The sequence below is a fragment of the Puntigrus tetrazona genome, chromosome 19, assembly GCF_018831695.1.
Source record: "Puntigrus tetrazona isolate hp1 chromosome 19, ASM1883169v1, whole genome shotgun sequence".
In the NCBI taxonomy this organism is placed as follows: domain Eukaryota; kingdom Metazoa; phylum Chordata; class Actinopteri; order Cypriniformes; family Cyprinidae; genus Puntigrus; species Puntigrus tetrazona.
The window spans coordinates 10427482-10453516 of record NC_056717.1 but is presented as its reverse complement, the minus strand read 5'-3'; the positions used below and the strand labels follow the sequence as shown (position 1 = coordinate 10453516).

Sequence of the window (26035 nt, the reverse complement as noted above, 5' to 3'; positions counted from 1 at the left end):
AACATGACAAAAAAAAACACCTTAAAGTTTCCATTAAATAATTCCCAAAGTGTAGACCACTTTATGTCTAGCAATGTAACATGCATGTTTAAATGAAATTTCAAATGCAGTACCAGATAAAAGACACTTCAATTCATAGTTCATAGTAATAATAGTACAAAATAGTAATAGCAAACATCCAACTTATGAAATAATGTAAATGGAATTATTGGAAATATGCAGTAACCAAATGGTGTTTTCCAAATTGTTGCATTCTGAGTCATTCATAAAACTTAACTGTTTTGGATTAAATTCATACATAAGCACAACTTCTCAAGTCTCAAAAGGCCTTTAGTATAATTCAAAACATTAATTTTGGTGTGTCCAAACTTTTTACTGGTACTTTTAATTTAGTCTGATTAATTAATTTTTTTTTTTGCCTTTCATTTCATGAAAATAATTTTCTTTGTGCTTTCAGATACAGAACAAGGTTTAGAAAGCTCAGCAAAAATCAGCACACAGTGTGGGGGATATAGCCTAGCCAGCTATTATAATATTTGCTTTACTGAAATCTGGGCATACCCGCTTAGGCAGTATAGAGTTGTGGTTTAAAGCGAGAGAAACAAAAGACTCCAATGGCAGTGATGTTGTGGGTTGGCGGTAGAATGGAATACTGCCAGTAGCTAAAAGTGATCTGTGGAGGTTTGAATGAGAAAAGAGTTTAAAGTTTGGTGACAAAAGAAACAGAGAATGCTGGAGAGATACGTGTGAAGAGGTCGCTCGTGTGTGTGTGTGTGTGTGTGTGACTGGCCTGCTGGCCAGATTGGTCGAGAGCGTTTGAGTGGAATGACAGGCATCCTAGATATTTTCCAGAGGCCTGCATTACAAGAGTCAAATGCTCTCTGAGAGAATGAGTAAAGAGGAGAGATTCTTGTTTGCACTGACCTCTTTATATTGTATGGATATGTATAGCTACGTCTTAATGCATGTGGATGTGAGCGTCACACTAAATTTTCTCTCTTCTTTTTGTGAATTGTTGGTCGTGGCATATATAATATAGATATATAATTGTCTATGAAATAAATAGCAGCTTTCCCTTTCAGTTGGCCATACAAGTTGTGCCCCAGATGCAGATGAATGGTGTTATTTCTGTGCTGGTGGGTGAAAAGTGACACATGTGATGAATGATCAGGATTAAAAATGCGAAATGGCTCCAAGTATACACACCGAGGATAAGGAGGAGGAGGAGGCCTAGATGATGGATTCAGGATAAAGTTGGACAGGATATAGAGAGACAAAAGGGGACCAAACATTCATTTAGTTGCATAGACACGTACATTCTCACAGTCTCATATACTGTCGACAAGAGGGTGGAGCAGGTTGAAGCTGTGGTTCATTGTTTTGAGGCCGACAGACATCCTGTTTCAAGCAGGAATGAAGCCCCTCGCCACAAGACAGCTGCAAACAAACGAACACACACTCACATGCAGTGGATTTAGGATTTCCCTTTGCTTTATAGATGATTACCTTAAGGTTCAGTTTAATCTTTAAAAACTAATAATTCAGTTAGACTGTAAAAATGTTATTATTTATTTTGAAATGGAATCAGCTACTTTATAGTTGTATATAACTTGTTGTATATAACTTTAACTTCATTCTTCATTTATCGCAGTAACTCTTCAGACAAAATGTGATTTCTATATGCACCTTAAACTTTAACAGCGTCTGTAAAAATGAAAATAAATATGGCCTTATTGGTACAGAATAGAAATATTTGTAATATTTGTCCATCCCTAGTGTTGACAGGAGTAAAATTGTATAACCCCCTGTAATCCAACCAATTCCAAGTTGTTGCATTAAAGTGCTTTTCCTGTTTTAACATTTTGTTTCTTTGAGATAAGTGACATCATCAAATTAAAATTGATTTTACGTTGACATTGGTAACTGCTGGTCATGGCATTGGTTAGGAGTATTTGGCAACCTGTGTGAGGTGAACCACTGTGTTGGATATTCTGTCAGAGCTGTAGTGTTGGGCTGTTGAAGAAATAGAGCTGTACAGTGTTGCTGCCAAGGCGTTGTATTTAATTTCAGTCAATGTGTAGGGGCTGAAAACCGATTTATGAATGGCTATGCCACCGTTATCATGTTGTTGTATTTGCACAGCCTTGACCTGTTTAGACACATTCTATCATATCACGTTCAGTAGCAGAGCAAGTGTCCAGTAATATACTCAAGTCATTTGTTCTCTTTTTTTTGTTCACTCTTTAGGCCGTAGAAAGGGAACAGATAGACAGCATTCAGCCCAAACTGCAACATGTCAACGCTGTGGGTCAAGGTCTTATCCAGAGCGCAGCTAAACACACTGACACTCAGGCCCTGGAACATGACTTGGAGACCACCAACCTTCACTGGAACTCCCTCAACAAGAGGGTAAACTTGCCTCCGTTTTTAGCCTTTTTTAATTGACTGATAGAAGCGGATTAATATATCTAATTTTTTCACATTTACAGGTTGCTGAAAGAATCGCACAACTTCAGGAGGCCCTGTTACATTGTGGGAAGTTCCAAGATGCTCTGGAGCCACTCTTGAGCTGGCTGAGTGACACAGAGGAGCTCATAGCCAATCAAAAACCTCCGTCTGCTGAGTACCGTGTAGTGAAAGCACAAATTCAGGAGCAGAAGGTTAGATTTTTAGCAATTTTTAATGTAATCTGTTTTTAAAATACACTAACATTGTTATATTATATTCCAATTTTGGAAATTATCTGTTTTGTGACAAATGGTTTAAAAGGAACTTTAGATAAGAAAAATAATAATACTAATAATTAATTGAGGTTCCATATTATTCTTAGCTGCTGCAGAGGTTGCTTGATGACCGCCGTGGAACGGTTGAGATGATCAGGGCAGAAGGAGAGCGTATCGCTGCTACAGCCGAGACACAAGATAGAGACAAAATCCAGAAACAACTTGAGAGCCTAGGAGAGAGATGGACAAATCTGCTGGAAAAGGCCAGCGCCAGGTAAACTCCATAATCAGAGCAATATGGACACCCAGACACAGCCATAAAATCTCTTAATCGAATCTCTTACTCAGAACTCAATCACTTGGTTGCTTTACAAGGCCATAAAAACAGAGTAGTCATAAGAATATAACACAGATTTCCTCCTGACCTCATGTCCTCAGGCAGCGACAGCTAGAGGAGCTGCAGGTGTTGGCGCTGCAGTTTCACGAGGCAGTGGAGCCGCTTGGTGAGTGGTTGAGTGCAACAGAGAGACGCCTGAGCTCCGCTGAGCCAATGGGAACCCAGACCTCCAAAATCACACAGCAGATTGTAAGGCACAAGGTAGAGTATACACAACACCTGGGAGAGATGTATCCTAGGAGTCTGTTGCCAGAATTGTTGCTACCAAACCAAGATCTATAATTTTAGCAAGCGATTTTGAAAGTGTCAAGCATCATTAGACTGACTAGAGATGCAGAGGAGAGAACAGATTGTCAGTCTCCTGTGGTTTTAAATGGACTGGTAGGAGTGCAGTTATCTAAGAAGGAACAAAATTCAGGTTGTGATCCTGCCCACATCCTTTCCATTTTGCAATTTAATTTCATCATGATTTTGTGTTTCCATCTCATCTTGTGTTGATTCTCATATTATTTGTCTCACATTAGTTAATTATGATTTGTCATTATTTTGCATCATCATGTTTATGTTTGCCTTGTCTTTTTTCTCCTTCTGCTCATCCATTCACATCTCCTCTTTACTCTGGGCTATAATGCCAGGCTCTCCAAGAGGAGGTATCCTCTCGGGAGAATGATGTAAACCACCTTGAGACTCTCAGTCAATCACTGCACCCGCTCAGCTGTGTGGCTGATCGTGATTGGCTGGGCGAACGTGTGGCAGCAGTGCGCAGCGGGCACACGGAGCTGAGCGATTGGTGCAGTCGAAGAGAGGTCATGCTGGAGCAGGCCCTGGCCAATGCACAGCTATTTGGAGAGGAAGAGGTGGAAGTCCTTAACTGGCTAGCTGAGGTGGCCCAGAGACTTGCTGAGGTCTCAGTGCAGAGTTATCAGCCGGAGCTACTAGAGCAGCAACACAAACACACACTGGTATGACTCTGAAGGTCATAGCTGCCCAGGATCAACAATATCGTTTAAATTCAGTATAGAGAATTAGAATATTTCTTTCTTAGTAAAGTCAGAACTAGGTCTATATTTCAATTCAAATGAATTACGATTAAGTAATCAAATGTATATACCAATGTAATGTTTTTTTTTTAATTCACTCTGTTTTACTTAATATAAAATCGCAATGAGTTATGTTCAGAGTTAATGTTGCTGCTGCTGGTCCCCTGCAGGCTCTTAATGAAGAGATTGTCAGCAGGAAGAAGACAGTGGACCAGGCCATTAAGAATGGACAGGCTCTGCTTAAACAAACCACTGGTACTTTTCCATCCAGCCTCTGTGTTCATTGGTGTATCAACAAATTCCTGCTTTGACTGCGATCGTATTTGATCTCTGTGACAGGTGAGGAGGTCCTGTTGATTCAGGAGAAGCTAGATGGCATCAAAAGCCGCTACGCAGAGATGACAGCGGGCAGCAGCAAAGCCCTCCGTACTCTGGAACAGGCCCTTCAGTTAGCCACGCGATTTGCTAGCTCACACGATGACATCAGCCAATGGTTAGATAGCGTGGAGGCGGAGCTTAATAACATTGAGCCAGACACAACACCAGCCTATCAGGACAGACAGAAGGTGAGAATGTCTACTGTTTTATTTTTTTGTTTTTTAATTTTTTCTTTATGAGTGAATTCATTATTTTATATTGTATGTGTATGTTTGGATCAGGAGCTGAAGTGTGTGTCTGCTGAGAAGAGGTTAGTTCTGGACACAGTGAATGAGGTGGGCAGTGCTTTACTGGATCTGGTACCCTGGCGTGCACGGGAAGGCCTGGACCGCTTGGTCGCCGATGCCAATCAGCGTTACCGCCAAGCCGATGAGACCATCACACAGAGAGTGCAGTTAGTGCAGGCTGCCATCCAAAGGTCACAGCAGGTACTGCTGCAAATACTGTACAAATATATGTATGAACAACACAGACAAAACCTAAACTTATATAAAATTTAATTTTAGATAATTATTTTATTTAAATTTTTTTAGAATGATGGAAAGGACACAAATTGTTTTATATATTTTTTTAAATAATGGTAACACTTTGAAATAGGAACTAATTCTCACTATTAACTAGTTGCTTATTAGCACACATAATTTTTGCATTAAAGTGACTCCAAAATAAGTACATTTGCAACTTTAGCATGCATTTTAGTAATTATTATATTATTATTATTATTATTAGCATGCATTATAATATTATAAATATTTAACTTAGGTTGTTGCTTAAGGAAAGTTTATTTAGGATTGTAAACTTCTTTTGTTGACAGTGTATTTGTGTGTGTAATTGTTTCAGTATGAGGAGGCAGTCGATGCAGAGCTGACCTGGGTCGGAGAGACTGAGAGGAAGTTGGCGTCCCTGGGGCCTCTGAGCCTGGAGCCTGATGTGACAGTGGCTCAACTCCAGGTGCAGAGAGCCTTTAACATTGACATCATCCGTCACAAAGACACCGTGGACCAACTCCTTAAGACACGAGAGGACATCCTGGAGAGATGCAGCGAACAACAGAGAGAGGCTTTGAAGGTAAGAAATAGGGAAAGAGGGGTCAGAATAAGCCATGTAAGTATTTCTCTGAGAAAGGTTCCATCTGGAAAATTGAATTGATGTGACTCATGCATTTTTTCCAGTCTCTAAAGATTCATTTGATTAACCCGATAAAACTCTTTCTGCTTCCTCCTGTAGGTGAAGACGGACTCTTTAAGTGCTCGTTATGAAGCAGTAAATCAGAATCACGCTGAGCGCTTCTCAGCTCTAGAGCAGGCTCAGGTGCTAGTAGCACGGTTCTGGGAGACATATGAGGAACTTGAACCCTGGCTTGGCGAGACAGAGGCTCTGATTACACAGTTACCCCCTCCTGCCATTGACACAGAAGCACTCAGACAACAACAAGACCAGATGAGGGTGAGTAGGCAGGATGCAGATGAAGGACTTGAGTCCATTTTGCTCCTTTGTGGCTATGTGATGCATTTAAGTCACGAAAGATCATATTTAGTATAGTACATTTGTTGACATCACATGACATTTTTATATCTTTCTTCCTAGCTTCTGAGAGAGTCCATCGCTGAGCATAAACCTCACATAGATAAACTGCTAAAGATCGGCCCACAGTTGGCAGAACTGAGTTCCCAGGAAGGGGCAACAGTAAGACAACGTTATAATGAAGCAGAGAGACGTTACCTCAACATCAAAGAGGAGGTCAAAGGTCGAGCGACAGCACTGGATGAAGCTGTGTCACAGTCTGTCCAGGTATTTGCTGCAAAATGTTAGCATGCTTATGTTTGACTGCTGCCCAGCTTGTGATTTATTTAAAGGTTACAACCCACAGTTCAGCATTATACAGCACAGTATCAACTCATTTAGATGTTCAAGCTATTTTAATGACACACATCACCTTTATTTAACTCATTATTTCAGTCTAAGGCTTTTTTTAATTAACATCACTGACATCTGACATCATCAGGTGCATTTTGGCTTAATTTTTGTGTTATTAATTCTTCGTGCTGGCCTGTTGCATGCTTTTGAATTAACACATTGTACTGTTTCTCCACCTCCATCCCTTCAAACTCTACTTCACTGTTACTCCACCTGTCCCATTCCTGTCACCCTCTCCTCTCCATATCCTCTATCCCTCAAACTTTCTACATTCCTGCTTGTTGCAACTATCCCTTTGCCTATTCCCTGCACCTCCACCTCCCATGTCCGTCTGGTCCATCCGTCCACCCATCACTCATGTTTGTGGATGTGCTGTGTGTGTCCATCCCTCCATCATCACTGCTTTCTGCAACTCCCTCAGCTGGTAGAGGTAAGAGCATCATCACCCACTGATTTAACCAATGATATAACATCTGTATTGGATTGAGGATCAGGATTGTTTTAATCTTTAATGTTTTATTCTTTATATGCTGAAACTAGTTTTAACTTTACTTTAGTTGACCTATAGATTAGTATCTTGTTAGTACAAGAAGATGGGCAATGTGCATTTCGATTAATTTCTTAGTCGTTTACAATAAAGGTATTCAGCAGAAACACCAACTTCTACCCCTTAGCACGTGTCTGGGCAAAAATCTCCCCTCTCCTTATGCCTCTTCCTTCTACTCTGTTACTATTGTGTTCTGTATTTGATCTAATTGTTTTCTTCTTTTTCTTCATTAAGTTTCATGATAAGATGGACCCTCTGTTGGAGACTTTGGAAGGTGCTGTCCAACGCTTGCGGCAACCTCCTCCAGTGGCAGCTGAGGTGGAGAAGATCCGGGAACAGCTTGCAGAACATCGGGCAACAGGACTAGAGCTTGACAAACTTCTTCCATCTTTCAGCACCCTGTGTGCCCGAGGAGAAGAGCTCATTGGTCGCGCCCCTCATGACGATCCCGCCGCCCAGGGTAAAGATCTTTAATCTGAAATTAAACTTTATGGTTGTTTGAAACGTTTATCCTGTGTGATTTGGTAAATGTGTAATCTGTTCCCAATCTCAGCGGTGCGTTCACGTCTCTTGCGGCTGCGCTCTCTGTGGGATGAGATCAGGCAGAGGGCAGAGGAGAGAGAAGGAAAGCTCCAGGATGTTCTAGATCTGGCCGGAAAATTCTGGGCTGACATGGCCGCTCTTCTAAGCACACTCCGTGACTCTCAGGACATTGTGAAAGATCTGGAGGACCCAGGGGTGGATCCTTCACTTATAAAACAACAAATAGAGGCAGCAGAGGTCAGTCCAAAAATAGAGTCACTAACAAGACATGATTTCTTTTTTTGGTTTATTAAAATTTTCTGTGGAGATCCAAACCTACATATTTTCAAAAACATGTTTTATAGTCTGTTAATGTCTTAAAGAAGCTCTGTATTGATCATCAGTTTGCAACCACTAGAGGGCATCAGCAAAATTTAAAAAGGATCTGTAATAAAAAAATTGTATGTATAAACTGAAAGTTATTTCTCGTATAGTATTATAATATAATAAATAATCAAAATTGAAAAATACATTTTTGGAACTGTGGAGCGAAATATAATTTCTAAAATCAAAAATGCTAAGCTTAAAATGTTTTATTTTGAAATCACAAAATGGAGACTCAATGTAAAAAATAAGTTAGGAAAACAGTCAGCTTTGTCATTACAGCAGAAATGTGAAAGCCATGTACATTTTTGTAAATTATTAGATCAAACTACATAATCTTGTGTCAAGATGTTGATCTCAAGAGAATGTAGTCATGATGTTTTTATCTCACACTCAGGCCATTAAAGCAGAGACAGATGGATTGAGGGAAGAACTGGAGATTGTACGAACACTTGGAGCTGACCTCATTTTTGCCTGCGGAGAGACTGAGAAACCAGAGGTCAAGAAGACCATCGATGAGGTAAGAGGCTAGAACAGTGATAAGCAGTTTTGAGAACGCCCTGCTCCACTCACATTTAAACAAAATAATGTTGTTGATTTTGCTCCACACAGATGAATGCAGCGTGGGAAGGCTTGAACCGCACATGGAGAGAGAGAATGGAGAGACTGGAAGAGGCCATGACTGCCTCTGTGCAGTACCAGGATGCTCTTCAGGTGCTCTTTTGGTACCACAAAATCTGCCCTCATTAATCAACCCAGCTGTGTGTTCACAATTATCCCTTTATATCTCCTCAGGGAATGTTTGACTACTTAGACAATGCTGTTATCAAACTGTGCGACATGCCAGCTGTAGGGACAGACCTCAGCACCGTTAAACAACAAATCGAAGAGCTCAAGGTTTAAAACAGACCTTATCTACTCTTATCTCAAAAAATAAAACATGTTGAGAAAAAGATTGACCCTTTTCCTTTTCATGACAGCAATATAAAGTGGAAGTTTACCAGCAGCAGATTGACATGGAGAAGCTTTGCCACCAAGGAGAGCTGCTGCTCAAAAAAGTAAGCGACCAAACAGACAGAGACATGATTCAGGAGCCTCTCATTGAGCTACGCCACCTGTGGGACAACCTGGTGGACAAAATCACAATCAGACAGGTGAGAAAATTCAGACCAGTTTATTATCTCGGTTTTCTTTTGCATTTATGAAATTATACTTCAATAAATTCAGATATATTAGATAACTAAAATACAAATAAACACACACTGATAAGAGTTTAATGCTCCAAGTATTTTTTGTAAAACAGCCTACAATGGGCTAATAATCTATGAGTTAATTCGTTATTATTGCTATTAGATTTATTTTTATATTATTATTATCATTTTCTAATATTGGGTATTGTGAAATTAGAATAGTAAAATGGAGTTAAATTAAATCTGCATTTAAGAGGGCAGACAGGATATGCTCTTACTTTTGATTTGTATTTTGACTCTTTTCTCTCTCACAGCACAAACTGGAGGGTGCGCTGTTGGCTCTAGGTCAGTTCCAGCATGCTCTTTCTGAACTGCAGTCTTGGCTCAGTCACACACACGCCACACTGGACACACAGCGGCCCATTAGCTCTGACCCCAAGGCCATCGAAATTGAGCTGGCTAAGCATCACGTAGGGAATATTTAGAACATTTTTATATACTCTACTTTTTATGTCCTTTTTAAGGCTGATTACTTTAATAAAGCTGTCTTTGTAGGTTTTAAGAAACGACGTTCTGTCCCATCGGGCTACAGTGGAGGCAGTGAACAGCGCAGGCTCTGAGCTGCTGGAGTCCAGTCCTGGAGACGAAATCAACCACCTGAGAGACCAGCTGGAAGAGCTCAACCGCAGCTGGAAGAACCTTCTGCTGAAGACTGATGAGAGGCAGAAGCTTTTGGAAGCTGCCCTGCAACAGGTGCTCTCTACATAATACCACTGTATCGTTATAAAGAGAGATCTGATTGAAAGCAACAATGAAAGAAAAGCGCAACTGAATTGAACTTGTAGCCTGAACTGCACCCTTTGCAATGGATCACATTTAATTTGGTTTAATAAAATGAATGCAGTTTGAAGGGTTTCTGTGCAGCGAGAATGGTTCTCTTTAATATTGTAGTACAGGTGTCGGATCAATTAGCTCATTGTCTTTCTCTTGCATGGTTTCTGTGTCAGGCGGAGGGTTTCCATGGAGAGTTGGAGGAGTTTCTGCAGTGGCTCAGACGCACAGAGAGTCAGCTGTCCGCTGCCAAACCCACAGGTGGCCTGCCTGAGACCGCCAGAGAGCAGCTGCAGCAACACATGGTACACAAAATGAGTTCACCTCTAGTCCACTCACTATATATCAAACCACTCTCAAATATATTATTTTTAGAGCATTTAATTTTTTTTGAGAAATTACATTAAATGAAGAACATATTAAGAAATATGTTGCCGTTATATTCTATTAGGAAAAGCATTGTATTATTATTGTATTATTATTTGTTGACTGTTATTTTAGTTAGTTATATATATATATATATATATATATATATATATATATATATATATATATATATATATATATATATATTGTGAATAAGCTTTTTTAATAAGTTTTAGAATTTTTCTGCAATTGTTGTTTTATTAGTTTTGTCTATTTAGTAATTTCATTTTTAGTTTCCAGCATTTCTTATATTTGATTTTTAAAATCTGTTTATTTTAGTTAACAAAAACTAATTTAGTAGTTTTATCTAATAGTAGCAAAACTTTTTGATAATCATCTTGTCCTGCTTTGTCCTGTTTATAGGAGCTCCAGGCTCAGTTGAACCAGAGGAGTGAGCAGTACCATCGGCTACTGGATAAGGGAGAGTCCATTTTGCTGGCCAGAGGCGGGGAGGATGCTGGACCTGGTACCACCCAGACCCAACAGAACCTAGCCATGCTACAGAACAAGTGGGCCAGTCTCAATGCCAAAATGGATGACAGAAGGGTAATACCTTATAGTCCACTGGAATGCCTTGAAACACAAAGCATTATTCTATGTGGTGATGTAATTTCAACTGAAACAGGAAGACAGGACGGGATACAAGGAGCAGCCACACCCCCTTTTTATAATAGCCAGTAGCGTTTTGTTTAGATCTGCCAGAGAAGTTGAACTCAGAGAAGTAAAGCCGCATTTTACAGCCACAGACTAATAGATTACTCCCAAGATTCAGTGTGAAATTCTTACTAAAACAAAAAAGTGATCATAATTATGGTGAGTCTGTGTAGTTAAGTGTTTAATATATACCGACTCACACATATGATCTACGAGCACGTCTCTAGACTGGAGCCAAAGTCCGGATCAGACTGTGCACTCTGTTATGGTTTGGGTGACACAATGTGAAACCAGATCTCATTTGCCCCATTGAAAGCAACTTACACTGTCTGAATCATTTGCTATCTTCTACAGTGTGCACTACGTGCCATTCACTGTACAGACTGACACTGTATAGATAACCTTAAGAATAACATACGGATACTAACACCCAAGAACGTTAATTTCGATTTCATGAGGACTTTAAATAACAGATTAGGTAATTAATGAACAGATGAATGAAGTATCTTATTCTGCCTTCCAATTTTATGATTTCTCTGCCTCTGTGTCCATCTCTGTGTTCACAGGGGAAACTGGAGGAAGCTGTCTCATTGGCGACAGGATTCCAGACCTCCCTGCAGGACACCATAAACTGGCTGACACAGGCAGAGCAGACTCTCAACATGGCTCAGCCACCCAGCCTCATTCTCGACACCGTACTATTCCAGATAGATGAGCACAAGGTCAGTCAGAAAATCTGTCTCGCTTTTGTTTTTGATAAGAGTTTTGAATTTGACTACTTTTGCTTGACTTACGTCCTTTTCTATATCCATGTATGTCTCAGGTGTTTGTGAATGAGGTGAACACTCACAGAGAACAAGTTCTGGCTCTGGAAAAAGCTGGTTCTCAGCTGCGGTTTGCCAGTCTCAAACAGGATGTGGTTCTCATTAAGAACCTGCTGCTCAGTGTGCAGGCCCGCTGGGACAAACTGGTGCAGAGATCACTAGACCGAGGACGCCACCTGGATGAGGCCCGCAAGAGAGCCAAACAGGTATATTTTGGTTTACCTCTCACTGTCTGTGTTTCTTTGATGATGCCTTTCTCTGTGTCTGAAGTCGGCAGTCTTCTCTTGTCTAGTTTCATGAGGCCTGGAGGAAACTGACAGACTGGTTGGAGGAAGCAGAGAGCAGGCTGGACTCTGAGCTGGAAATCTCTAATGAGCCTGACAAGATTAAAGTCCAGCTGGCCAAACATAAGGTACAGCATTCATGCATGCATTCAAATTCAAGTTAAAAACTTTTAGACTTGTCTCTTATGCCTTCTGTCTTATGCCCACTGTACTTCAGGAGTTCCAGAAGTCTCTTGGCTCCAAGCAGCCGGTCTATGACACCACAGTGCGCTCTGGGAAGGCCATGAGAGACAAGGCCACACTGCCAGCAGACACACAAAAACTGGACAACTTGTTGGGCGAGGTCCGTGACAAGTGGGACACAGTTTGCGGAAAGAGCGTGGAGAGGTGAGAAACTCTGCCATATGACATGCCTCATGGTAATGATTGAATGTTAAATGAAGTGAAGAAAATTTAATCATTTGGAACGTTTTTCTCCTTAGGCAACATAAGTTGGAGGAAGCCCTCTTGTTCTCAGGTCAGTTTGCTGAGGCTCTCCAGGCACTTGTTGACTGGCTGTATCGTGTGGAACCTCAGCTTGCAGAGGACCAGCCTGTCCATGGAGATCTGGATCTTGTTTCCAATCTAATGGATTCCCATAAGGTATTAATGGGGTGATTCTCTGGAAATTATGCTTTCCAAGATTTTAAACATGAAACCTGAAGACTTGCATCAAAATTTTTCCTTGTTTGTCATTAATAACGACACCTATAAAATACGGCAGATGGAGACACATACATTTTCAAATCGCCTGAAAAACTACCTTTTGCGAGTGCTTTTGTAAAAGGAATATTTTGCAGTAACTGCAATAGAAACATGTCACCTATATTAAAGTTGCATGATCATTCTTTATTTATACTGCATACATCTATAGAACATTAGTTTTAGTTGCATAATTTGCAATAGTTTTTTATCATCATTTACAAAATATTGCAAAAGTTTGCGCAAATCTGTAATGGAAATGCACTTTTGACTTTTACTAGGATGGACATTTCTGACTAGGATTGAGATTTAAGTGGTGGCACTTTTTTTGTTCCTCAGGTCTTCCAAAAAGAGCTGGGAAAAAGGACAAGCAGTGTGCAGGCTCTGAAGCGGTCTGCTCGAGAGCTGATGGAGACAGGCCGGGACGACACTGCCTGGGTCAAGGTTCAACTTCAGGAGCTTAGCAACCGCTGGGAAACAGTCTGTGCCCTGTCTGTTTCTAAACAGACCCGGCTCCAACAAGCTCTCAAACAAGTACGTCTGACTGGGTTTTTTTTTTGTTTTGAATGAAACAAAGAGTAGTGTTAATACTTTCTTCTGACTATCTATTTTCTCTTTCTTTTTCTGCAGGCAGAAGAGTTCCGCACAGCTGTTCAGATGTTACTGGAGTGGCTTTCCGAGGCGGAGCAAACATTGCGTTTCCGGGGCGTCCTACCAGAGGAGGTAGAGACTCTGCAGGCACTATTGCACACGCACCGGGATTTCATGCAAACGGTGGAGGAGAAGAGAGTGGATGTGAATAAAGCTGCTGGCATGGGTGAAGCCATCCTGGCTGTGTGCCACCCAGACTGCATCACAACCATCAAACACTGGATCACCATCATCAGAGCTCGCTTTGAGGAGGTATAAAAAAAAAAAGTTAGATAAATGTCACTGCCTACTATAATAAGTCTGAAATGTGTATATAATACTAAAGTCAAACGATATTGTTTGCTCTACAGGTGCTGACATGGGCCAAACAGCACGAGCAGCGTTTGGAGACGGCTCTAACTGAATTGCTCAACAATGCTGCACTACTGGAGGAGCTGCTGTCATGGCTACAGTGGGCGGAGACCACACTGGTGCAGCGTGATACTGAACCACTCCCCCAGGACATCCCTCAACTGAAGACACTAATCACAGAGCATCAGGTGAGTGGGACGACTCATTCATCAACGGTCCCTCAGTATTTTATAAATTAATTGCACTGTTTTGCTGAGAGGTTTCTCATTAGTTTCGTTGTCGTCCATCAGGTGTTCATGGAAGAAATGACCCGAAAACAACCCGATGTTGACAAAGTAACAAAAACATACAAGAGGAAACCTGCAGAACATCCCAGCAGCCTTTCAGACAGGAGAGGGAACCGTAAGAGACTTTATCCTCACCTGCACGCATACTGCATACAAATGCAAAACCTTTACATAAGAGACTGTTTATATGTTAGGCTTTTTTTTTAAAAAGAACTAACTTATTTATTTGCATACAGTGAAATATAAGTACAATTATTGCAACTTTTTAGTGGTAGTATAGATTACTCACTGCTTAATAAGGTACTATACTATACTAATATATTATATTTTAAAAATAGAATCTGAAGGAGGTTAAACAATTAGAAAATAGAAATTGAAGGTAAAGTCAAGCACAGTGCATTGTGTATACAGTTATTAAGGTGTTCCGCATGTACAATAAATATGTATGCTGTGCAAAGTATGCAAACTAATATATCTCAGAATTCACTTATTACAGTAGTATGCTATTCTGAACATATTTGTCTGTGCTCTCCTTACAGGAAAACACCAGCAGCAGCAGCAACAGCAGCACTCAGTACAGGTAACCAGTGGTAACCCTCGGCTCACCCAGCTCTGCTCCCGCTGGCAGCAAGTGTGGCTGCTTGCCCTCGATCGCCAGCGCAAGCTGAATGATGCTCTCGACAGACTAGAAGAGGTATTACTATTATTACCGTATGTTTTTCTCTTAATTGTGCTCTCTTTAAGTACTAGCAGTAAAGTGATATCAGACACGTGAAATCTAAACCGTAGAAGTAATAATGACCTTTCTCTACACCCTCAGCTTAAAGAATTCGCCAACTTTGACTTTGATGTGTGGAGGAAGAAATACATGCGCTGGATGAACCACAAGAAGTCTCGAGTCATGGACTTCTTCCGACGTATCGACAAGGACCAGGATGGAAAGATCACCCGCCAGGAGTTCATCGACGGCATCTTGGCATCAAGTACAGCCTCATGGACTTTCCTGCTGATTTTAGTTTTCATGTACCTTTTTTTAATGAAACTTTAACTATGCATTTTGTTTGCAGAGTTCCCTACCAGCAAGCTGGAGATGACAGCTGTTGCTGATATCTTTGACCGTGATTGTGACGGCTACATCGACTACTATGAATTTGTGGCTGCTTTGCACCCCAACAAAGACGCTTACAGACCCACAACAGACGCTGATAAAATCGAGGATGAGGTATGGATGATGAATTTAGTACATTTACCATTATAATGTACTTTTTTTAAATGTTTAAGCTGAATTAAATTCACTTTTTTATCCCAGGTCACCAGACAAGTGGCCCAGTGCAAGTGTGCTAAGAGGTTTCAGGTGGAGCAGATTGGAGAGAACAAGTACAGGGTGAGAATCTGGAGCCCAGTTTAGCACTCAAGCATGAATTCAAGTCTAGAAGTTTTAATGCATTTAATATGACATTTATAAAAGGATATAAATGAGCTGCTTTATCACCACACCTTCTCGTTCAGATCATCCCTGAGCTTGCCGTTGTAATACTACGACTCTAACCAGCATCACACTCTTTCAGTGACATCTGTATAAATTTGTCATTTCGATATAAAGGTGCCTTGGCAGTTTTGTGTGTGTAAGCAATATCACCATAATACTTCACAACCAACTAACGATCAGCCCATGAGACATGGCTACTGCCTTCAAGTGTTTCCTACCTCAGCATCATTATCCATTGGTTAATGATTTTTGACAAGACCGTTAACTAACTTGTTGCATTGCACAGGCTACAGATCCATGATGCTAACTCCACATCCTGATGTTTGTCTGTCTTTGTCTGTCTCTTTACTACTTCACCTTTTGTGGTGTCCTCACTGTGTTTGTTTTCAAGCAACAATTCACAAGCACTCTACCCTGCTTATAAATCATCACGTTCACTGTGGATATGTTCTCCATTGTATGCTATCTTTAGGAATAGTTAAAAGGAAATGAATCATTATGCCAACATAAAAGGTTAAAGTGTTTATGTCTGTATCTGTTATTTCACCCTTATTTTTCTTTTCTTTCCTCTTGTTTTATTCCTCCTCCATGTGCACCGGACTTTTTATAGTTCTTCCTTGGGAATCAGGTAAAGTGAGCAGTGTGTGTTTGTGACATGTCCTCTGAAATCTGTTGCCTCTGTACAGTTCCCATGAGCTCCCACTGTAGAAGCTGGCCTTTTATTCTGGGCTTTTTCAGAGAGCCAGATCTAAATCAGTATGGGACAGTTTCTGCATGGGCTAGCTAAGAATTCCCTGTGGACAGCCCACATTCTTGGCTGCTGTCTGAAATGGGGATTTCTTTAGTCCCTTCCTGCTTTCTCAGTGGGCATTTCCTGTCTGGGAGACAAAAATTGCAGTACTATTGCCAAAAAATTAAATGCATTTATGTACGCCTTCCAAATCCAGAGGCAGATTTCAAAGGTTCAGCTTACGTGTTGTGGTTGGGATGTGCTTGTTTTTTATTGAAAATGATTTATCATGATCAGGAAATGGTTCAGATTTACAGGGCTTTTTGTTATGATTTTAGGTTTTTTTGGCTTTTGGTGGAGGAAAACTATCCAGTGGCTGATTTCTTGACTTAGAGAAAATAAACGTTCAACCAGAGCAATTCTTTGAAGTAAAAAAAGGACAAATGTTCAGGGAAAAATTCCAGAGAATTGCTGTGGTGTGGCGTTTATTGTAGAGATGGGATTTGAACTGGGCGAGATTTAACATAAATCATGTAGATTACAAAAAAAATGTTTTGATGCATGTCGCGGTGTGATTTTTCCTTTGATTCGCCTGAAGCTTCGTAACGTAATTAGTATAATGAACTAATTTGAACATGATCTTAAAGGAATAGTTCACCCATTGTAGTTTGCTCAACCTCATGTAATTCCAAACTTCAGTGTTTTTTTGTGAAATATAAAAGGAAATTAAAGAATCAAGTTTTCCTTCTGTTTTTCACACTGACAAGACAACATGTTTGAAACAACAAGAGCAGAACTGTAAAGTTTGGGTGGACTGTCCCTTTAAAAGACAAAAATGATAATCCTTTATCTCTCTTTCTGTCCTCTTCCTTCTCATATCCACGTTCGTTCCTCTCCTCTCTTCCTCTTCTTCCCTCTGCCTTTCCTCAGTTCGGAGACTCGCAGCAGCTGCGTCTTGTACGAATCCTGCGCAGTACCGTCATGGTTCGGGTTGGAGGAGGGTGGATGGCGTTGGATGAGTTCCTGGTGAAGAACGACCCATGCCGAGGTAAGTCTGACATGAGCTCTGGAGGAAACTTGCTCTTTAGGGCTATGAAAAAGAAGATTCCAGGAGGTCCTCAACACTGACAGACACAGCATTATTCATATTTCCACTCAATACTTTTATCATCATCTATCACTTCATTCTTTTTTACAAGTGTTCTCATCTTTTCAGTACTATCCAAGTTCAATCTCATCTCATCTTCTATTATTTACCTATTACTTCCTGACCTCTTTCCCATGGTGGTTTTTTTTATATATTTATATATATATATGTGCATGGCCTACACATTTGGCCCTTTCTCTCTTTCTCCCTGTCATTCTCCTTTTTTATTTTGTGCAATTGTAGTGCATGGTGCATGTTCCTTAGGTCTCTCCCTTCCTCTTTCTCTGCCCCGTCCCCTATCTCTCTTTCTCTCTCCCCAGTGCAACATCCAGGACTTAAAATCCTCCGTTCTGACTCCAGCAGCTCCATATCATCTCGCATAGGTTGGGTTTTTCTCTCTCCTTCTCGTTCAGATATTCTTCTTTTTCACTCGTTTGGTTTCCCTCTCTTTCCCTCTGTTTCACTCACTCCTCGTTTGGTTCTTTGTTGCTTTGCTGTGCTTCGCTGACCGTAACACTGATCTACCCGGGCCCCGACCCTCACGCCTGGAGCTCATAAAGGACCACTTGCGCTTTGAGAGTTTGAGAGTCTTTTACATCACTTCCTGCATATTGATTTGAGATACTTACTGCATATTATTATCCAAAACTGGATGTTTGTAGACGGTTTTGCTGCCAAGCAAGAGGTCTTAACAGAAAAGTTCACCCGAAAATTAAACTCAAAATGTGGTTCTAAACATGTATGACTCTCTTTTTACTTTTGTGAACGTTAAAAGAAGATACTTCGAAGAATGTTTAAGCTGCTCTTTTCTATACAGTGCGAGCACATGAAGAACACTAGATTTAATGTCAGTCTATTTGAGGTGATTGACATCTGCCAAATTTCTCATTAGTACATGTTTGGAATGAACTGGTGCAGGGGAGTAAATGATGACCGAATTTTAGTTTTCGGGTGAACTATCCCTTTCAACAGAACGTGAGTGTGCGTATGTGACTCTTTCTGTGGGATGGTGTGAATGCGTGTTTTCACGTTGTCTCTTGTGTCTCTCAGTGACGGTCACTCCTGGCTATTTCTGCTGCAGAGGTACCTCATCTTCTCTCCTTTCTCACCTCTTTTCCTGTTTGACGACATCTGTCTGTCTGTTTCATTCTAAGCCTCTAAACTTTTTTGTCCAGCTTCCGGTCCATCCCATCATCACTGCTGTGTCTTTTAGTATGTGGGGTCTGTGAGCGTGTGAGAACTATGTGAGGTCTATGTGTCAGCTAGCATCATGCTAACCATTCAAACCAGGCTTGGCCAGGCCTGGACTTGATTCCTTTCATGTGTGTCCTGGATGAATATTGCAAGTGAAAAAGCATCCAGGACCAGGGTGTGGCCAGGCTTGGGGTTTCTAATATTGTTTGAAGCAACTCTTAAAGAGCAATTACTCATGGAGAAATGAATTACAGGCCCCACCTGGTTTGTGGGGAGGAAATTATATGGTGCTGCAGTTATCAACTGCCCTGCTCTGACTGGGTTTGATGGAAAAGTGAGTGTCATGCAGTGTTGGGGAAGCTACTTTGAAACTGTAGTTAACCAAGCTAAAAGCTACTTATAATTTAAAGTAGTTCAACTACAGTAAAGCCACATTTTTGGAAAATTAATTAGCCACACTACACATTATTAAACAAAACTTAAATAATGCACTAAAACTATTTAAGGAAGCAATATGTGGATAAATACATTTACTGACCTCAAATAGTTTATGAAAATGTTAAAGCAAGTGGCATTTACTTTACTTTTACTCATTTATCACAAGCTTATTTTTGACAACACTTTGTGGATGTCGACGTTAATGGAACCCATCTGCTAGGACAACTTTTAAACTTGAGGAAAACTAACTTTATAAATACAACTAATTGGAAACCTATTATTTATACAGTCATTTTCATTTTTATTTTATTTATACTTAAAATCTCTCTCTTTCTCTATACATACTTACATATACATACATACATACATACATATATAATACACATATATATATTACAATTTAAGTAAAATAAAACTTATCAAATGTATTGCATGTAATTATGTCAATGTAATTATGAATTAAATGTAATTGTGTGTGTGTGTGTGTGTAAAATGTAATTGAAACATATAATGTTAATGTAGTTTTAATTTAGTAAAAATGGTTCTAATAATAATATAACTTGATAAAATGTATTTGATATAAAATTTCAACATTTAATAATGTGCTTATGTGGTTTTTTTATTATTTATTATTTTATCTTCAGTACCTAGACTTGAGCATAATTTTATTTTAGTGCTTAAGCGTGCTATAAATGCAACGTTGATGTTTTCATCTAATATCTAATGTGTATATAAATGTGTATATTCAATAAAAAAAATATTAGTGTACTTTAGTGTCCATTAACAACAACGATAGAAGCACTTTACATTGGTTTAAAACATTGGTGAACAGCAGCATAAATGATTCAATAAATTAGTCAAATGAAACAATCCTGCTTTCCATTTTAAGTGAGCGTTTGTTGCATTTTGCCCGTCTGTAAGGCTACATGCTGTGTTCTACTATGACGCTACAGAAAACTGTAACTGAATTTGTCTGTGCTTTTAGTTAGTTACTCCCCAACACTGATGTCTTTGAGGGCATAATGGAGAACTTCTGACCACAGCTACTGCTGCCATTGTGATACATACAGCTCCTCTCTCTCTCTCTCTCTCTCTCTCTCTCTCTCTCTCTCTCTCTCTCTCTCTCTCTCTCTCTCTCTCCTCTCTCCTCTCTCCCTGCTGGCTGCTCAGGTCTGTGTGTTGTGCAAGGGCTGCTGCATTGGGTATCTGTTATTGAGAATGCTCCGTGGAGGCTTGCGTTGGTTTTCAGTGTTTGCTAAAAGCATTATCAGGCATGACCCTCAGGTGTCTGTCGACGCTGTTTCTGCGTGTGCACACTGTTACATGGTGGGCTGAGGGAAGCTGTGCTTTTGTTTTGTTTTTTTAAGTGAGTTCTTGTTTTGAAGATGCTTGCTCTGACTCACTTCACTCTTAACCCCCTGCATCGTGTCCACCACACGCACTGACCGCTTTCAAAGTGGGTGAGCGATCCCTCTGTCTGCACTGAGTCAAAGCGGTGGGCCGGAGGAAGTGCTGACTCTCTCCACTCACACCGCTCTCCGCCTGATCATCGTCCCGTACGGCCAAGCAGCTGACCTCGTTTCTCCTCCTTTCATCTTCTGCAGCTCGTGGACGTACCAACCTGGAGCTTCGAGAAAAGTTCATTCTTCCAGAGGGAGCCACGCAGGGTCTGGCGGCCTTCCGGTCCCGGGGTCGGCGATCCAAGCCTTCGTCGCGCACGGCTTCGCCCACCCGTTCATCTTCATCCGCGTCGCACAGCGCCCACAGCTGCGCCTCTCTGCCCTCGGCGCCCGCGACGCCTACAGCCTCCTCAAGGGTGAGTGTCACCATCTTACACTTATATATAACACGGATATAACCCATGCTTACTGTTTACTGTGAGAGCATGCTTATGCATTAATATCTGCGTGAAAACTTTGAAGGTTAAATCAGTCTCAAACAGCTCATCTTGTATCAAAAGTTTGAGAAGTCATCGATTTTTTTTTGAAAACGTGATAATACTTTTATTTAGCGAGGCTGCATTTATTTGTTCAAAAGTAACAGTAAATAATGTAAGCGTTGTCATCATTTGAATAAATTACGTTTACTGATTTATTTTAAAGTGTAATAACAGCCTATTTCACAATATTGTATTTTGATTAAATGAATGCAGCCTGGTTTAGCTCTAGTGTACATTTAATCAGTTTATCTAGATATACAGCTGTGCTTGTTTACAAGCATTTGTATAGACACCGTTTGCAGAATCGGTAATGATGTTTAGCATTTTACAAAAACAAGATAATCTTGTAATTACTGCTGCACTGAAGATACTGAGGCTTAAGAGATCTTTGCACATATATATACAGTTCAAAATATGAGAGAAAATGCGGTCGGTAATGAGAGAGATATAGCAGACTATTTACTGTTGAATGTAAGTGTAGTTTCTCTTGCTTTGGTAATAAATGTCATTTATCACATAACTCATAACATCATACTTCATATTTGAATGTTCATTATGGTCTTTGCCTACATCTGTATGTTTCGTGAGTATTTAAGTATGTGTAATTGCATATGTTTTATGCAATATAAAAAAAAATTATTTATAGTATAGTAATTTATAGTATACTTTTTGGATTTTTTTTACACACACTACTTTTTTATTTAGCAAGGATGCATTAAATCGATCAAAAGCATGTATAATGTTACAAAATATATAAAATAAAAGCAGCTTTTTTTCGACTAGAAAATTCTTTATAGTTAACACAAAAATATTATGCAGCACAAATGTTTTAGCAATATATTAGACTGTTGAAAATTCAGCTTTCCCAGTCCATTATTAAATTCAGTTTTAAAATATATTGAAAACTTAAAATGCCCATTTCAAATAGTAATAATATTTCATAATACTGCTGTTTTACTACTTTTTTCTTCAAATAAATACAGACTCGGTGAGCATAAGAAACATCTTTCAAAACATTTTTAAATAATGTTAAGAGATCCCAAACATTTGTACGGCAGTGTGTTTGTGTATATATATATATATATATATATATATATATATATATATATATATATATATATATATATATAAAATATAAAATATAAAATTTAGTTTTAGTTTGGTAATTACTTGGCCAGGTCACCATACAAGCCTTGTCACTAATCCTTAAGATGTCTTGTAATCAACATTGGGATCCCTTCTTTTTGGTGGATGGTTCCTCTGTCTCTGATTGTGGTGTTTGTTACATTGTTGTTTTGGGATCTGGACATGATCACTACTGTCTCTGCATGTCAAAATCATATTGTCATCTGTGAAATTTTTATTTGTTCTTTGTCTTTTTGTCCCTCTCCCCTCCCTTGCTTGGAAAATGTGCCTTCCTCCCTATGTGTGCTCATCTCCACCTACAAAAAAAACACTACGCTCTGCCATGCGCTGCATCGCCTCCCACCACTTTACTCTTTTTTTTTTTTTTTTTTCCCTGATTATCCTGGCTTCTTCCCACTGCTTTTTTGCTACTCCACTGTTCCTCGTCCTTTCTGCTACCGCATTTCCCAGTCCTCCCAATCCCAATCTCGTGGCTATGCCAAGCCCTGGCTGGCACACAGTAAAACTCCAACACCAACCAAGTGCCAGTCCTGCCCAGAGCACAGCCAGACCCCTGGGCATGAGGTAACACACTGCCCCCTCCCAGTGCCCTTGCACACTAACAGTAAAAGCTTTAAGTGTGGCCTGATCTCTACAAGCGGGAAGGACCTGATGTAGATGACTCACTAGACTCTGTGGTAGTGTTACCTTATTCAGCTTAGCCTCTAGTGAGAGAACAGACAGATGTAGCAGGCTTAAGAAACAGTTAATTTCATGATCATCAAGGAATTGCTCCGTTAAACTTTTTTGTTATGACAGTTTTTATTCATCCAGGTCATGGTAGAACATCTGGTAGAACATTTAAAAGTGGCTGGATTTTTCCAGAAAACAAATTCCAGTTACTTTTAGCTAGACTTTACCAGATTTACCTATTAGTCTTATCATCTGTAGCTACACAGGGAACTGTGTCTATTTGTAATAAACTATTGCTCTTCGTTTTATAGGGAGGCTCCACATCTAAACTGAAAAGACCAACTTTCCATTCCAGCCGTGGCTCTTTAACCGGTGAGAACGGTGGAACGCCAACAGCTGCTAAACCTGGACGCTCCGGTACAAAACCTTTTAAACTTTTGTGTATTCATTGAATCTACAGTGTTGTGAAAGCTACACTGAAGCTGTAACAAGTGATTTCTGAGAAAGTAGCTTTTTTGGAAAGACTGACCCTTCTGGAAGCTAGCTACTCTACACGTACTATAACAAAAAGCATTATATCAGAGCTATTTAAGAGGTATTTTAAGACTTTTAAGATGCATTCCTACAGCCTACTATCAGAAATATATATTTTCGCCTTGATTTTTGTCTAGCATAATTACTTTAAACAAAACTAAATGAATGAAACTAAAAAACAACATTTATATCAGTCAAAAAGCAGGAATTAAGTCACTATATCAGTACAAAAAAACCTTTAGCACAGGAACAAATTGGTTAATATTTATTTAGATTGTTGTTGTTTTACAGTTCATTGGTCAATCGAAATATGCCTGTTTGCTAATATTCAGAAATTATTTATGTGGCTTGCTTTGCTTTAAAGCACAGTTCACAAAAATGTCCCATTCCACCTCTACATGTTGAATAAACTAACCAGTTACTGGTTAGTTAAACACTGCAACAATGAAGTGTACATTAGGCTTTCCTTTACGTTTGTAACACACCACGATTCGCTTTAATGCCGAACTCTTGAATCGTCTCTCTTCATCAGACACCAAACGCACTCCGTCCTCGACGAGCGGCCCGGCCAGTCGAGCGGGGAGTCGCGCCGGGAGTCGCGCCAGCAGCCGAAGAGGCAGTGACGCTTCAGACACGTCTGAGCTCATGGAGACGCGCTCGGCTTGCTCCGATACCTCAGACACCCCTCGCCGGCCTGGGGCCAAACCCTCCAAAATCCCCACCATCTCCAAGAAGGCCCCCAGCCCCAAAACACCAGCGGGCAAAAAATGAAGCATCCACCCGATCGGTGAGGTGCTTGTGATTTAACCAGCAGGAGGAGAACAGCAACACGGCCAGACCTAACCTCTCCAGCGTCCAGCACACTGCTACACCACCCTGATCAATACCTACCATAATGCTGCCTTATTTGTGTTCTACATCACGTCCTTACTTTGACTGACATTGCGTTTTCTTGAATGTGCGATGGAGAACGTCCTGTGTGAGCAGACCTATATCTTCACAGACACTCGGGAGGGGGCGTCAGTTCCGCACCAGGGGTTTTCACTATTCTTAACTACGAATATGCAACCGCCCGTCACTCTCCAAACCTCATGCATGGTTGTCACACGGTCGCCCTTCTCAAGTGTTTGCAGAGCAGTCTCGCCGGAGTGTCTGCGGCACGGCGAACAAGAGGAAATCAATTCAAAAACTGAGACCTCTTTCTCCCGGAAACTTTTTGGACTCATGTATGTTTGTGCGTATGTATGGTGTGGTAGTTCCTGTCATGGTAAATTAACACAGTAATACGCAGAGGAAGTGGAGGAGGATACATATCTCTGGCCTTCCCACGGTGTGAAGATTCTTGAAGACTAGATCCTTCACGTCACACGTGATCCTTTTAAAGGAACTCTTACAGCGTGCAGCACACGTTCTCCAGTTATGCATAACTGCAGTCTAGTTATGTCCTTTTGTTACAGACATCATGTTACAGAGCTTTTCCACAGTATGCAAAAATGATTACAATTGTGAATGTTCGTTTCATGGTTAATTTATAATCCTGACATTTTTGTTTCTTTTCTAGAGTAAAGAGCTGTATTTATTTGTGATTGCAGTATCATATCAACTCTTAAGAATGACTAGTATTAACACAACCGGAATCGCTCTTGGTTTCGTTTTTTTTGTACATCCGCTCCTGACGTAATGAATTTCTCCGACTGATGTTATAACTGACCAGGAAGCTTACTGATTCCAATGGTGGCCTTTTTGCCGGTGACTACACACTTTAGATGACGTCAAAAGTGGCTTCCTACTTGTTCTTTCGTGACGGAAGCACCCCTAAATAATGAACGGCGGGGGCGACTCGCATAGCCCCCCGTTAAAAAAACGGAGCTTTGAATCTTGTCTTCGACAAGCTGAAGTATATGAATACCTGAAGAAAGGTGATTTTTATTTATTTATTGTGTCATTTGGGAGGGAGGTGAGGGCTGTGAAAGGATCCACCTTTTTGATTGTGTTACTCTTTTGACATGACTGAGAGAAACAGGGGTGCAATTGTGTAAAAGTAAAGAAGTTATGATTATAAATCCTTTTTGTTCTCTTTTGTATTAAAACAATGCTTGCAGTAAACGGTCTGGTTTTCGTGTCGTCTCATGGCGTGCGTGTGTGCGTGTGTGTGTGTGTGAGCATGCAGGGATGCCACAGTTAACAGGAAATGGCACAGTAATTACAAGAAGTAGAGATAATGACACACCCCATTAAATCTTCAAAAGGGGACGAGACTTTGGTGTGTGCAGAGATTTGAACACACTGTGCTTTTATAGAAGATTTACACACTCTTTTGGGAATTCAGAAATGGCCCACGCATGAATAGAGGCACCTTTGTTTGTGCCGTGAGTGTTGGTCACACGTAAGTAGTGTGTGTTTGTACTGGAGCCTGTGTATGTTTGGTGGTCAGATGCAGCGGATGGGGTTTGGGAAGGGTGGTGTTCCATCATCTCCATTCTGCAGCTGTGTGTCTGTGTTTATATACAAATATTTAAACCCACTCACATCCTTTCCC

The 26035-nt window shown here is 40.4% G+C and overlaps 1 protein-coding gene across 29 annotated transcripts in view; it reads left to right on the top strand.

The window, feature by feature from the left end:
• Positions 1-25602, top strand: part of macf1a (microtubule actin crosslinking factor 1a) — a 150254-nt gene extending 124652 nt beyond the window's left edge. For 10 of the 29 annotated variants that reach the window (XM_043217110.1, XM_043217109.1, XM_043217108.1 and 7 more), the window contains 43 exons: positions 2248-2409; positions 2490-2660; positions 2831-2997; positions 3162-3321; positions 3756-4082; positions 4331-4415; positions 4500-4726; positions 4820-5026; positions 5439-5666; positions 5826-6044; positions 6186-6389; positions 6937-6945; positions 7297-7522; positions 7616-7842; positions 8366-8488; positions 8581-8682; positions 8764-8865; positions 8949-9122; positions 9473-9628; positions 9714-9911; positions 10166-10294; positions 10779-10961; positions 11636-11791; positions 11893-12099; positions 12186-12305; positions 12395-12564; positions 12660-12819; positions 13258-13452; positions 13549-13821; positions 13920-14108; positions 14211-14322; positions 14747-14901; positions 15028-15190; positions 15275-15429; positions 15517-15591; positions 16307-16324; positions 17357-17474; positions 17894-17956; positions 18624-18656; positions 20810-21021; positions 22741-22854; positions 23274-23379; positions 24029-25602. In XM_043217110.1, the coding sequence (XP_043073045.1) occupies positions 2248-2409; positions 2490-2660; positions 2831-2997; positions 3162-3321; positions 3756-4082; positions 4331-4415; positions 4500-4726; positions 4820-5026; positions 5439-5666; positions 5826-6044; positions 6186-6389; positions 6937-6945; positions 7297-7522; positions 7616-7842; positions 8366-8488; positions 8581-8682; positions 8764-8865; positions 8949-9122; positions 9473-9628; positions 9714-9911; positions 10166-10294; positions 10779-10961; positions 11636-11791; positions 11893-12099; positions 12186-12305; positions 12395-12564; positions 12660-12819; positions 13258-13452; positions 13549-13821; positions 13920-14108; positions 14211-14322; positions 14747-14901; positions 15028-15190; positions 15275-15429; positions 15517-15591; positions 16307-16324; positions 17357-17474; positions 17894-17956; positions 18624-18656; positions 20810-21021; positions 22741-22854; positions 23274-23379; positions 24029-24267 (6819 nt within the window). In that variant the 3' untranslated portion in view covers positions 24268-25602. Of the gene's footprint in view, positions 1-2247; positions 2410-2489; positions 2661-2830; positions 2998-3161; positions 3322-3755; positions 4083-4330; positions 4416-4499; positions 4727-4819; positions 5027-5438; positions 5667-5825; positions 6045-6185; positions 6390-6936; positions 6946-7296; positions 7523-7615; positions 7843-8365; positions 8489-8580; positions 8683-8763; positions 8866-8948; positions 9123-9472; positions 9629-9713; positions 9912-10165; positions 10295-10778; positions 10962-11635; positions 11792-11892; positions 12100-12185; positions 12306-12394; positions 12565-12659; positions 12820-13257; positions 13453-13548; positions 13822-13919; positions 14109-14210; positions 14323-14746; positions 14902-15027; positions 15191-15274; positions 15430-15516; positions 15592-16306; positions 16325-17356; positions 17475-17893; positions 17957-18623; positions 18657-18748; positions 19567-20809; positions 21022-22740; positions 22855-23273; positions 23380-24028 lie in introns of those variants that run through there. The other 19 variants (XM_043217120.1, XM_043217119.1, XM_043217103.1 and 16 more) reach the window with 15 other exon arrangements.
• The last annotated feature ends 433 nt before the right edge of the window (positions 25603-26035 follow it).